Source organism: Artemia sp. Qi Xiang Cuo, chromosome 11 (assembly GCF_049724085.1).
Source record: "Artemia sp. Qi Xiang Cuo chromosome 11, ASM4972408v1, whole genome shotgun sequence".
Classification (NCBI taxonomy): Eukaryota; Metazoa; Arthropoda; class Branchiopoda; order Anostraca; family Artemiidae; genus Artemia; species Artemia sp. Qi Xiang Cuo.
Window position 1 is genome coordinate 39,478,412 of NC_142804.1, and position 12,866 is coordinate 39,491,277.

At 35.7% G+C, this 12,866-nt stretch overlaps 1 protein-coding gene across 1 annotated transcript in view; it reads left to right on the plus strand.

The window, feature by feature from the left end:
• Positions 1-2,184: 2,184 nt before the first annotated feature.
• The window catches only part of LOC148946965 (vesicle transport protein SEC20-like), a 35,167-nt gene continuing 24,485 nt past the window's right edge, over positions 2,185-12,866 (plus strand). Inside the window, exon 1 of the mRNA XM_089096771.1 lies at positions 2,185-2,270. Coding sequence (XP_088952897.1) covers positions 2,193-2,270 — 78 coding nt within the window. The 5' untranslated portion in view covers positions 2,185-2,192. The remainder of the gene's footprint in view (positions 2,271-12,866) is intronic.

The following is a 12,866-nucleotide window of genomic DNA, read 5'->3' on the forward strand; positions in this document are numbered from 1 at the left end:
TAATTAAGCCACTTTATAAGAAAGGTGATAAAAGTGAGTGTGGTAATTATCGAGGCATTAGTCTGGTCTCTGTAGGTAGTAAATTACTTAGTAATATGACACTTTTTAGACTGAGAGATGCCGTAGACAAAGTTTTAAGAGAAGAGCAGTGCGGTTTTAGAAATGGTAGAGGATGTGTCGACCAAATTTTCACTCTTAGGCTAATAATTGAGAAGTGCCTGAGTTTTCAAACACCTTTGGTCCTCACTTTTATAGATTATGAGCAAGCGTTCGATTCTGTTTATAGAGGAGCTTTAGTAAAGGTTTTATCCTTGTATGGTATACCAGAAAAATACATTAAAGTGATTAGTGCTATGTACGAGAATTACACTGCTGCGGTTAAAGTAGGAAATGAGGTTAGCAGCTGATTTTGTATTAAATCAGGAGTTAAGCAGGGTTGTGTTCTATCCCCCTTTATATGGATTATTTTGATTGACTTTGCTTTAAGGAGCACAGGAAAGACAATGGGAGACCACGGATTCAAATGGGGAGGAAAAAGTCTCCTGGTTTTAGATTATGTTGATGATTTAATCATCCTAGATGAAAGTGTGAGCAAAATGATCGAACTGCTAGATTTTGTGCGAGTTCAGGGTGCTACAATTGGATTGAAAATTTATGTTAGGAAGACCAAGTCACTAAGGCTAGGAATAAGTGAAGATTAAAAAGGTGACGTTGGGTAATGAAAAGAGTGATCAGGGGGGCAGCTTCGCTTACCTTGTTAGTATTATTAGTAAAGATGGTGGGTGCAGTGAAGATGTTAAAAATAGAATAGCCAAGGCTCAGGGTGTTTTTTCACAGTTAAAAAAAGTCTGGAAGAATAGGAAGATAAGTCTGCAAACCAAGATTAGAATATAAGAAGCTACAGTGATGACAGTGGTCAAATATGGCTCTGAAGCATGGACACTCCGAAAAGCGAATGAAGATTTGCTAGATGATTTCCTGAGAAATTGCTTAAGGATTGTTCTGGGTACCTGGCTGACTGACCGCATTTCAAACAATAGGCTATATGAAAAATGTGGCTCAATACCGCTCTCTAGGGCTTTAATGAAAGAAAGGTTGAGGTGGTTAGGGCATGTTGTGCGGATGAAGGATGACAGATTGCCGAACATTGTTCTTCCATCTATGGCTAAACGGAAAGCAGGTCGCCCCCGTCTGGGGTGGGAGGACGTCATAAAGAAAGATTTAAAGGAAATGGGAACTTCGTGGGCGGGTGTAAAAAGGAGGCTTTGAATAGATTGGGATGGAGGAGGAGCGTGCGTAGCTGTGTTGGCCTCAGGTGGCTTGGTGCTGCGATGAGTTGTTAGTAGTAGTAGCAGTAATATTTAAAGATTTTTTTAAAGCCTTTTATTCACGATAAAAACTTTTAAAAATCTTGAATTTGTGCGAAATTCAAGCTCGAAGAGTACTTGCCGGGGCCATGAAATCGTCTACAGATTATAGCGGGCGTTCTATTCAGGGTTGCCACAAAGATGATTTATCACCAGATCTGGTGATTTTTCATCCTCCTGGTGATTTTTCTGGTGATTTTCGAATCTGGTGATTTTCTTTTTTAATTTGGTGATTTTCACTTAATTTGGGATTTTCTACAAAAGTGGTTGACATTCCATGCATGATTTGTTTCCACTGTCTTACTGAGGTGAAATAATCAGTGACTTTCATATTTTATGTCTTGCTTTTATTCGTTATTTCTAAAGAATTGCTTGATTTTGAGCTTTTCTGTATCCTTTTAGCTTGGCAATCAGCTTCCCTGTAGTCACAACTTTAATTTATAAATACATGCGTGTCCCATGTGTGCTATAAATGGATTGAGGCTCAGAAAAAAAGAGTAAAATATTAGACAAATGAATAAAAAGGTTGTTTATGTCCAGAAACAGGATTCTAGGGTCACAATATCAGTTTTGGCTGGTATTCCAGTTTTGGGTATAAATTCTCTTCCTTCTTGAGCAGTAGCCTTTCAAAAACATAATGTTTTAGCTCAGCGTACCCAACACGTCTTTTTGGTGTAAAGCCTATCATTATTGACCACCAACTTTTGGTGATTTTGGTGAAATACTGGTGATTTTCTTGATGAAAAACTGGTGATTTTTATTTTGTTGTGTTGGCAACGCTAATTTCATGCTTGATTAATTTGGCGTCAACTTTAAATGAGAGGAATGGCTAGTAATTTTAAAGATCTGAACACTGAAAATGAAATTACACGTGAAATTATATCCTTACAGTCGACGATTCAGGTTATTTGTATTTTTAGTATTTTAATCTTTTATTAGTATTCAATTATTAATATTTTAATCTTTATATAGATACATGGTTTCCTGCTAAACACTGTTTTGCCTGGTCTATCTTAACAGATCCTTGTCTAATAGGACAATCCAGGGTAAAATTCTACTTTAGCCACTTTTGGCTATCTTGGAATAGGGTTGGGTTAGGAAAATGAAACTTTCAGGAATGGGTCTACAGGCCAAAGTATGGGGTAAGGTTTACATTAACAGACCAATCAGCTAGATAAAAAAAAAACATACCACTAGCATCAGAATTTCATCCTGAGTCCAAATATAACACTCATTTCTGTTGCAAATTATTTTTTAAATTACTTCTAAGCTTATTTAATTTTCTTCAATATTCCTGCTTTTTCACAGAAATGTCATGGTGGCAATTCAATTTTAAAAATACTAAATTTGGTAAACATCTACCAAATCATATTATTGACTTACAAATAAAGTGAATATACCACTTGATGCCCTTTTTTATGCTGATTACAAATATATTAATCATTTCTATCGGAAATGAATTTCAGCCCCCCTATATATGCCAATTCAGGGTATATATTTCTACATTAGGGGGGGGGTAAATTTTAAACTTACGTCCCGTTTAAACCACAAAAAAAATTGGCCCCCCCCCCTAATGTAGAAATATATACCCTGAATTGACATAAATAGGGAGGGAGCTGAAATTCATTTCCGATAGAAATGATTATTATATTCATAATCAGCATAAAAAAAGGCATCAAGTGGTATATTCACTTTATGCGTAAGTCAATAATATGATTTGGTAGATATTTACCCTAAATTTTGCTGAAAGCTGCAATTTGAATTGAAGTATACTAAATCTTGGGTAAATATTTACCAAATCATATTATTCAGTTTCAAATAAAGTGAATATACCATTCAATGCTGTTTTTTGGTAAATATATACCAAATCATATTATTGAGTTTCAAATAAAGTGAATATACCATTTGATGCATGTTTTTTTGCTGATTACAAATATAAAAACCGTTTCTATTGTAAATGAATTTTAGCCCCCCCCCCCTATATATTTCAATTCAGTATATATATTTGCCCATTTGGGGGTGGGGGTTAGGTTAGGTTGAGGAGGAGGGGACTGAAAATCATTTCTGATAGAAATAATTATTATATTAATGATCATCATAAAAAAGGAATCAAATAGTTTATTCACTTTATTCATAACTAAATAATTTGATGTGTTAGATATTTACCCTTTTTTATGCTGATTACAAATATAACAACCATTTCTATTGGAATGAATTTTAGCCCCCCCCCTATATATGTCAATTCAAGATATATTTTTGCACATATGGGGGTGGGGGTTAGGTTAGGGGGGGGGCTGAAAATCATTTCCAATAGAAATGGTTTTTATAGGCTATTTGTAATCAGCATAAAAAAAGGCATCAAATGGTGTATTCATTTTATTCCTAACTCAATAATATGATTTGGTAAACATTTACAAAATCTTGTTGAGCAGTTATTTGATATAAAAAATATTAAATCTTGTTGAGTGGTGATTTGATTTAAGAAATACTAAACAGTTTGAATTATTCATTTTATTTGGGGGGGGGAGAAACTTACCACTAGCTTCAGAGTTTCATCCTGAATCCAAATATGACATTCATTCCATTTCCAATTATTTTCAAAATTGCTTCTAAGCTTCTTTAAAAACAGCAAAACTTCTATCATCCAAACAAACACTTTATGGCAGCTGCATATACAGTTTTATAAATATCAGATAAATAGCACTTAATGTAAACAAACTTATCACTCATATCTAACTCTTCATCATCACTTTCTGATGCACTAGGGGTGTCACTGTCTGGTGCTTTAGGGGCCCTATTGATTCCAGTGGGATAGAGCTTTGTAGCTTCAATAAAAAAAAATATGAAGTTGGTCTTTTTGCTCAAAATTTTGCAGAAATAAGAAGTGCAACACATACTGCTCCATGTATGCTGTTTGCATCCCTGGTCTTTTAGAGTGCTTTTTGAAGTATCTCCACAGACTTTCTATATTTTTTTAGTATGAATGGAACAGTCCTGTGGATCAACAAAATTGGCTGAATGATTGATTTGGTAATGAGTATATCCATAACTGGACAATGTACTATAAGCTCCCCATTTATCACTGTAAATAGCACTTCCAGGCTTAATATATTTTTTAATAATAGGAATTAAAGTTTCCTTGTTTCTGTGGAGGCCTTCTTGGCCATCAGTCAGGGCTACAATAACTTTTCTTTTGCTCTCTCTGTCTAGTCCACCAAAAACCCAAACTTGCTGTGAAATCCTTCCCCTGTTGTACTTTCTTCTTGCCATTAAAGTTTCATCGATTTTAACTTAAACACCCTACCCTCCAATAGGTTCTTGGTTTCCTTTCCAAGCCATCAGAACTTCTGAGCAAAAAGACCTCCAGTCAATGCTTGTTTTTTTACTTATCTGGAGTTCCTCAATAACCATTTGATGGTCCCAATGATCTGACAGAAAGTGATTTATAAATATAAGGATTTGACAAGGCTTAATCCAGGCCTGATGCAAGAAACTCCCTTTGCTATTGGATACTGAATAGCTGAAAATTCTTCTCTTTTTGGTCTTTGGGATGACATAGTACTTGCTGCATTTCCACATATTTTCAGATGTGTAATAGTTGCATGGTGTATTGCAACTTTGACACATTACTAGCAATGGTAAGACATCATGAGTCCTGAAAAAGTTGTTGCTTGCTTCATCATTATTTATAGATCTGTTTATTGCAGTATAGTATGACATTTCACATAACTGGCACACAGACTTTTTCTAATAACTGGCAATATACAAATCAGAACAGTTGAAAATGATATTTTTCTATCTGAGTAATTTGAATTTTTTTTCTAGCTTTCAGCCAAAGTCCAAATTCTAAACTGTATCTTAGTTCTGAATAAAAAATAAACTAAACAGGCAAGACCTATTTTGTACAGCTACACCCAAAGCTGGGTTAAGTTATGAAACTAGGTCACTTTAAAGTGACCTAATTTATTTAGTGGTATAACTTTGTATTAGACCCTCATCAACTGAATGCTGCCAATAAAAGGCCCAGTTGACTGCCGCCAAAGTGTTGTAATGCTGCTGGCGCAAAAAAAAATTGATTCCCCAAATCCCCAAAAATCAATCAACATGGTGCTGCCACCAAAGTGTTGCAACGCCGCCGGCGCGCCACACGCGGTGTCAATGCTTTCTTATGCTCTTTCATAGTTCAATAATTGTTTCTGGGGGAAAGTCCTTAATAAGGCTCCAAAAAGTAAAACAGCCCATAGCAACCAAAAGTTTACAAACATGTTTCTAAAAAAAACTGTCTAGTGAAAAAAATTGCCATTTGCACCTGATTTAGCAAGGATAATTATTTATTTTCTTTAATTGTAATAGTAAAATGTTATATTGAAAACAAATTTAAATGAATTTAAAAAAAAGCCTGAAATCCCTTGAAAATGACATCACAGCAAAACTTGTGTTACTTTTGAGGAGTTTCTAGTTCTTTTTAAGAATTTCTACAAATTTATTTTAAAACAACATTTTACTATTAAAACTAAAGAAAATAATAATTACCATTCCTGAATGAGCTACAAAGGACAATTTTTTTTTTACTTGCCTGTTTTTTGAGCCCTTTAAAGACTCAGAACCTGATTTACCCCAAAAGCTATTGTTGAATTTTGAAAAAATATAAAAAAGCATCAAGTCATATATTCACTTTTATTGAAGCTAAATTATTTTGTAAACTGCAAATCTACCAGTACTAGTCTATAGTTAGACCTGCTCAGAAGGAAAACACTATAAAAAGTCTGAAATTAACTTTAAAAAAATCTAAAAATACTTTCTTAGGCTCTCTAGTGTACAAATGTATAGGCTGGATTATAAATTTCCAGGTAAATTTATACTTTTCCATATAATTTAACCAGAAAGAAAGTGAATACATTGCCTGATGCCTTTTTTATGCTCTTTTAAAATATAATAATGTCCTCTGGGGAAAATTTGGTATCAGTGTGAAGCTAGAGCTGCTGAGTAGGAAAGACTATAAAATTCTGAAAACAACTTAAAAAATAAAAAAATTGTTGCTTATGTAATTCCTGATCACACTTCTCTCTCCTTTATTTCTTCTTCATTAAGCAGGGGTCCATGAACACAAAATAGTGGGTTCTTTCACCTCTATTGTACTGGTTACAGCACTGAGATATAAACATGTCCAATTAAGATAAGAAACAAATTAGGAGTGATATGCTTTTAACAACAATGTAAATACTGGGAAATTCGTTTTTTTTTAAGGATTTCAATGGATACCTTAAGGATTATACTGTTTGTAATAATGAGGGAGGTTAGGATTCAGGATTGTCTTGAAAGTGTTAGGTATTTTACCCATAGAACGGTTTCTTTTAATTCTTCTTTCTTTCTTTTTTTTCTGTAGACTGGGGGTTGATTTATTATAGCAGGGTAAGATAAAGCATACATAAATTAATTTGAATGCTTGTTTGACATAAGGAGTTCTGTTTGCCTTTAGTTTTCTTGGTTTTGACTTGGAGTTTTACTCCATGTTATTCAAGTTAAATTAAAAAGAAGAAGAAAAAAACTCATGTTGCAGCTGCTGCATGCACACCTTGTATAGTGGAGAAATGAAGTTGTTCAGGAGACAATAAAAACTGATTTGATGGTGCAATTTTTTTAGATAAAAATACCAAATAATTCCACATGATTCAGAACTTTTTTTTATACATATATCAGAGATATTACAAGGCGTAATTTATATCTGATATAAAATTATCAGAAATATTATAAGGTGTGTTTTTCTTATTTTGCTATGTAAGTATTAGAAATGAATTTTTTTTTTGTCACCAGATGATGCATTATGAAAAACTGCATCAGACGCATATAAAAAGTTATTTGTAGTAAAAATTGATTATACAAGGTGTGCATACAGCAGCTGCAATGTCTTAAAGGCATTTCAGACAGGAAACCCTTCTAATGTATGCCTAGTGAACATGTCTCAATCAAAAGCATTGAACTGGTATCAAGTAATATATATGTTGGCACCAGACCAAGTCCACAGACAGTAATTATATGTATTTCTTAGTCCCAGCCTGCAACTCAGTGCACTTGCATTGTAGGACATCACTTATATAGTTACCACTAATTTCATGTCTTCAAATTATTTTCATTACCCTTTATCTTACCCTACTATGATGGCTTGACCCCCTTCCCCTCAAACATGAAAACAATAACTAAAAGAAATAAAAATATGAAAGTAAAGACTAAAAATATTCTACATCATCATTATGCCTATATTTTGGAATATAAGTGGAATAGTTCAAAATCTGTTCTTTTTTTCATTCTTTTTATTTGTCATAGGGTGAACTTGGGTAAGTCCGGCCCTTTATCGAGTTTTTTTCAGCTTAATCTGGTCCCAAGATTGTTTTGGAGTTTCTGCCACAATAAAAACTATTTGATGTTGTTGTTGATCATTCTAGTAATATTCCACACAATCCACAAAGTCCCCAAGTTTTGTTGTTTCCATGAGTTGCTACACCAAAGTAACCCATCTCAGGGATGCCAAACTTACCCCGGGCCTGGGGGTAAATCCGGCACCTCCCAGGTAAATCTTATGTATGTAGAGATTTAAATTATTTCACACTAAGACATGATAGAGGGTCCCTCTATGTACGGAAAAAACATAAAAAAAAACTCGTTAATGGTTTGTATGTGCCACAGCGGAACATCAGCTTTCTGCTTATCATGGGGTAACTCCGACAGTGCTGGTTTTACCCCGTACATAGGAGAAGTCTCTGAGAAAGGTATTTTTTCAAATTGTTTATTGTAAATATGAAAAAGGTAATGACATACTTCAAATAATAGGAAAAAAAAAGAAGCAGTTTCAATTAGTATCAGAGCAATTTGAGAAAGCAAACTTTTGATCACTTGCAGGCACTAATGTGCTTCTTGTACAGGATGATGTGCCGAATTTGGAATGGTGGTAGAGTGAAGGGACCAGCTCCAGAGAGCCTCAATGGTCCAGCAAAGATGTAGTTTTCTTCGACTTGGTCAATGTCATCTTTTTTCGGCCAATCATATGAATAGTCGGCTAGACTCAGGCAGCGAAGATATTTTATACGAACAAGATTTTCATTAGGAAAATCAGGCACCCTTCCAATATACCAGCCTTGTTGATCTCGTTTGGTATTGTATGCTACAGCATAGTACTCATTTAGCTGTATGTTTAGCTTCTTTTCCTCCTCCTCTTCATGCTCACTGCCAACAGTATCACGGATATCCATTTCGTTAGTTGAGGAACCCCATGAGACATCAACATCAGAGTCTTCACTGGAAAGATCATCTTTCTTTTTCTTTTTCAGTTTTGGCTTGAGCGTGTTCTTTTTTACTTTCCATTTTTTGTTCTCTAGCTTTTCTTTTTTCTCTTTCTCTCTTTGTTCAAGCACTCTCAAAGCCTCTGCAGATGTGATTACTTCAGCTTCCCGGGCAACTCTCTGCCTACCGGATGTCCTGGATGCTGAGGCATCAAGAGAAGGGCGACGTACTGAGTCTAAGAGAAGTTCTTCAAAGGATTTGTCATCCATATGATTCTTCTTCGGACTAACCAACACCGAAATGGTAATCTGTTCAGTTGCAGTATTCACCCTGGTAGTCACTCTTGTTAAATTCTGAGTCTCCGATTTCTTACTCTCAACATATCGTTTGAACTTAGCTGGATCAAACTTCGTGTTGTCGACCACGTCGCGGTTGATACGCGCTGGAATAGCGGAATCGTAAATTCCGCGTCGCTTGAAATGATTTTTGAATCAGTGAAGGGGTTAAGTAAGTCTCCCAGATCTGACATAAAATTTTCACGAGGCCTGGTCATGACAAGACGTCACCTGGGTGTGCTCGTTGCCAGTTCACGAGCTTCTGCTCACAGGATGCTTTCAGCCCTTTGAAAATAACCCTGTCAAGGGGCTGCAGAACATGGGATGCATGGGCTGGCAACTTGAGGATGGTAACGTTCTTCTCTGAAGCGAGCTTCGCAAGAGCCAAGGATAAATGGGAGCCATGGCCATCAAGAATAAGAAGTGCTTTTTGTTTCATCTGAGGCAGGACAACATCTTTAAACCAGTTATAGAAAAGGTCTGCAGTCATCTATCCTTTCTTAGTAGCTGAATAACCTGCATCTGGATGGTCCCGAATGGGTAGCCATGAACTCCAAGTGTTTTTTCCCGAGAAGACTACCAGTGGTGGCAGCTTTTCACCTGATGCATTAAAACATACGAGCACACTTGTGTTATCACGCCCAGTGCCACCAGTTTGCCGCGTTGCTGGGGATCATTTCGCGCCAGCGATTTTCAGGCTACCAAGATCGCGACAAAATGAAGTTTCGTCCAAGTTGAACGAACATTCTGGTTTGTCTAAGATGTCAAGCTCGTCTGCTGTATTTTGTAGCAGGTCATAAAATCCTAGAATAATAAAAGGATATGCTTGTTGCACAGCCCTCAGGTTTTCAAGACGCTCAGGTTTCTTAAGCGAGATGTAGTTTCTTTTCTTAAACCCAAGCCACCATTCCTCACCTGGCCGGTTGTTTGTGAAACGAGTACTGATTTTGTTCATGCTGACATATTTTTGCACTTCGTCTAGGAACTGTTGTTTGGTAAGCCCCATGCCCTACTTTTTCATGACCTTCAGTGTATTTGCCATACTCTGCTCGACATCAGGAGGTAGGTCCGGAGCTCTCCCGGGAGTAACAGCAGGCGATTCGGGGAAAGTCATTTGCTTTTTTGTCTGATCCATTAGTGTTGTCCTCAGTATGTTGTAAAATTTCGCAGCTTTTTTTAAAGACATTCGACATGATAGAACTTCATCTTTGGCTTGTTTAATCTGTTTAGCAGTATATCGTCCACCTGCCCCCGTGTTGGTTTTTTGGTTGTACTTGCGTGGCATCTGGAAAAAATGCAGGTTTATAGTAACAATAGTAAAGCGTAGCTATTGTATAAGAAACGACAAGCCATATTGACAAATTCAAGCTTATAATGCGTCCAGACTATCCGTTTTCTGGAAAAATGGGACGGAAAATTGGAAGCAGGAAAAGCTGTCCAGACTTAAAGTTTTTTTTTTTAATATCTCTACAAGTTTATCAGATATCCTCATCAAGGTTTTTTATTAGCCAAAACCTACAGAAAACAATTTTAGAGTCTCAGTTAGAGAATTTACCTTTTTTTGTTCTAAACCACATTAAAAAAAACAATTTTTACTTTCTACTTATCACCTGGCCTTGTTGGGGAGGGAAATCTCTTCAAGATGGGGAGCAACAAATATTATCTCATGAGAAAATTGCTGGCCTTTGAATCCTGAGAAACATCAGAAATTGTGTTTATTCCCTATGGGTGCTCGTGAATTCAGCTATATTGTTACTGATTGACAAAAATTAGAAAAAATTCATATCAATCATAGGCAGTATTTTGGTGTTTTCGACCCCAACCCCCTTCGCACTCAAATATAGTCCCCTAAACGTGTCTACCATGCATTTGCTTTTCTGTTACAACCAAAAATCTTATGTTATCTAGTGTTTCATTGGAAAGCAATCCGATAATACTTGGTTTAATATTAACTTGACACAATGCGATTCTTGAATGTCTAATTACTTTCAGCTTTGACAGATTTAGCTGTTAATAATAGTATTGATTTTCATGGGTGTAGGGAGGGGGGCAGCTGCCCTCCCCCCTCTAGACCTTCAAATTTACATTAGATATGGCTGAAAAAGCAGATGGTTTAAAAAAAGCAGTTGATAAAACTCCATCACACTATCGACCTGGGTCAATACAGTTAATAAACTAAACTAAAAAAGACTCGTATATATCATTTTCATGTCTGGAAACATTTATTATTGGAAAAAAACATAATAAGCAACTGGAAGATGCAAGAAAATCACATAAAAATTAACAAATATGAAAGCAAAATCTTATGCAAAAAATTAAGACACTCAAATCTGAAAAAAGTATTTTCAATCAAATTAAAATCAAAAAAGGTGTTTATTCAAGGTTTTCTCATAACGTTAAGTATATTTTTGGCATAATCCTTCTTTTCCAGTTTCATTTTTCAGTTGATATTGCTCCTTTTCGTCAAGATCTTGGGATCAAGGAATAGTTGACAAATACAATTCACTGAGATCTAGGCTAGAACTGCAAAAGACTAGCCAATTGTATACACGGGGTAAGTCCGGCCCCCCGTGTCGGAATTTACCCTGTACGGGGCAAGTCCGACATGCCAGAGTAACCCCGAACGGGGATTTTTCTGGGGTAAGTCCTACACCCCTTGTATCTCCTGACTGGCTTGAGGATAAAATACTAATAAATTACAGTAAATACTTCAACTATCCTATTAACTCATCAGCTATTTACAATCATTCCATCCTCTCTTTAGTTTTCCGCACTATCAGTTAAAAATTACTACCCACCTCGTGGCCAGCAAAGATGCCGCTCTTCGAAATTTCAAAATTTCGTCACCACAAGAGGGGTTAAAAATGGCGGCAATACTGAACACTGTTGTCAAGTACCAAGCCAAAGGAAGAAAATGAAGTACAGAACCACATATTTCTGTCTTCACTGAATCAGATAAGACGGGGTGACGGAGTTACCCCGGTGTCGGACTTACCCAATTTCACCCTACTCTCTCTTTTAATGCTCAATCTTATGCTATATATGGGATGAATTCTCTGGGAGTTAATTGTCAGTAGGAGGAATACACCTAGAACCAAAAGATACCTCCAGTACTGTGTTAAACTTCTAGCTAGCAAATTAATGGAAAAACTTCAAATTTACCTTGTTTGATATTTGTGCTACATTTTAATGCAACTTTTTTTTCTCTGTTTGAGCTGTATTCTTGTTGCAATGTTTTATATTTTACTATAACAAACAGCAAATGGTAATATTTCATAATGAGAATGCAGCTCTAGCAGAGAAGAGAAGAGTTGCACTATTATCTATAGCACAAACAGCAAACAATTTAGTACTTAAAAATGATGTAAAAATATAGATGAAAATAGAAAGGAAGATGCAAATCTTGATCATTAAAATTTGCTGCATGTTATAAACTAAGAGTTCTGTTAGTAGTATTATATTTTGATTTGGTATATAGCCTAGTACTACATCTGGGTTTAATAGCAGGGGGAAAGGGCACAGTTTCAGGGTAGCAAATATCATAAGGTAAATGAGCATACAATAAGGATGCAAATGGTATCACTCTTTTTGTTTTATAGCATTTCCTTTAGAGGAGCCATGTACTTTTGTGTACTTTTATGTCCAAATGAGGCCATAAGTAGTCTTCTTCAGCCTCACAACTTTGCTTAATTGTATTGTAGGTGACTGTTAAGCAGAGGGGTATATTTGAAGCTAACCCATAAATATTCTAAAATACTAATTCAAAACAATCATAAATAGCAACAACACAAAATAATGACTCTTCTGAATAAAACAACATAATTACAAAATAACAGCGTCATTTAATTCCTTGATTGATGCTTTTTCTATATATATATATATATAT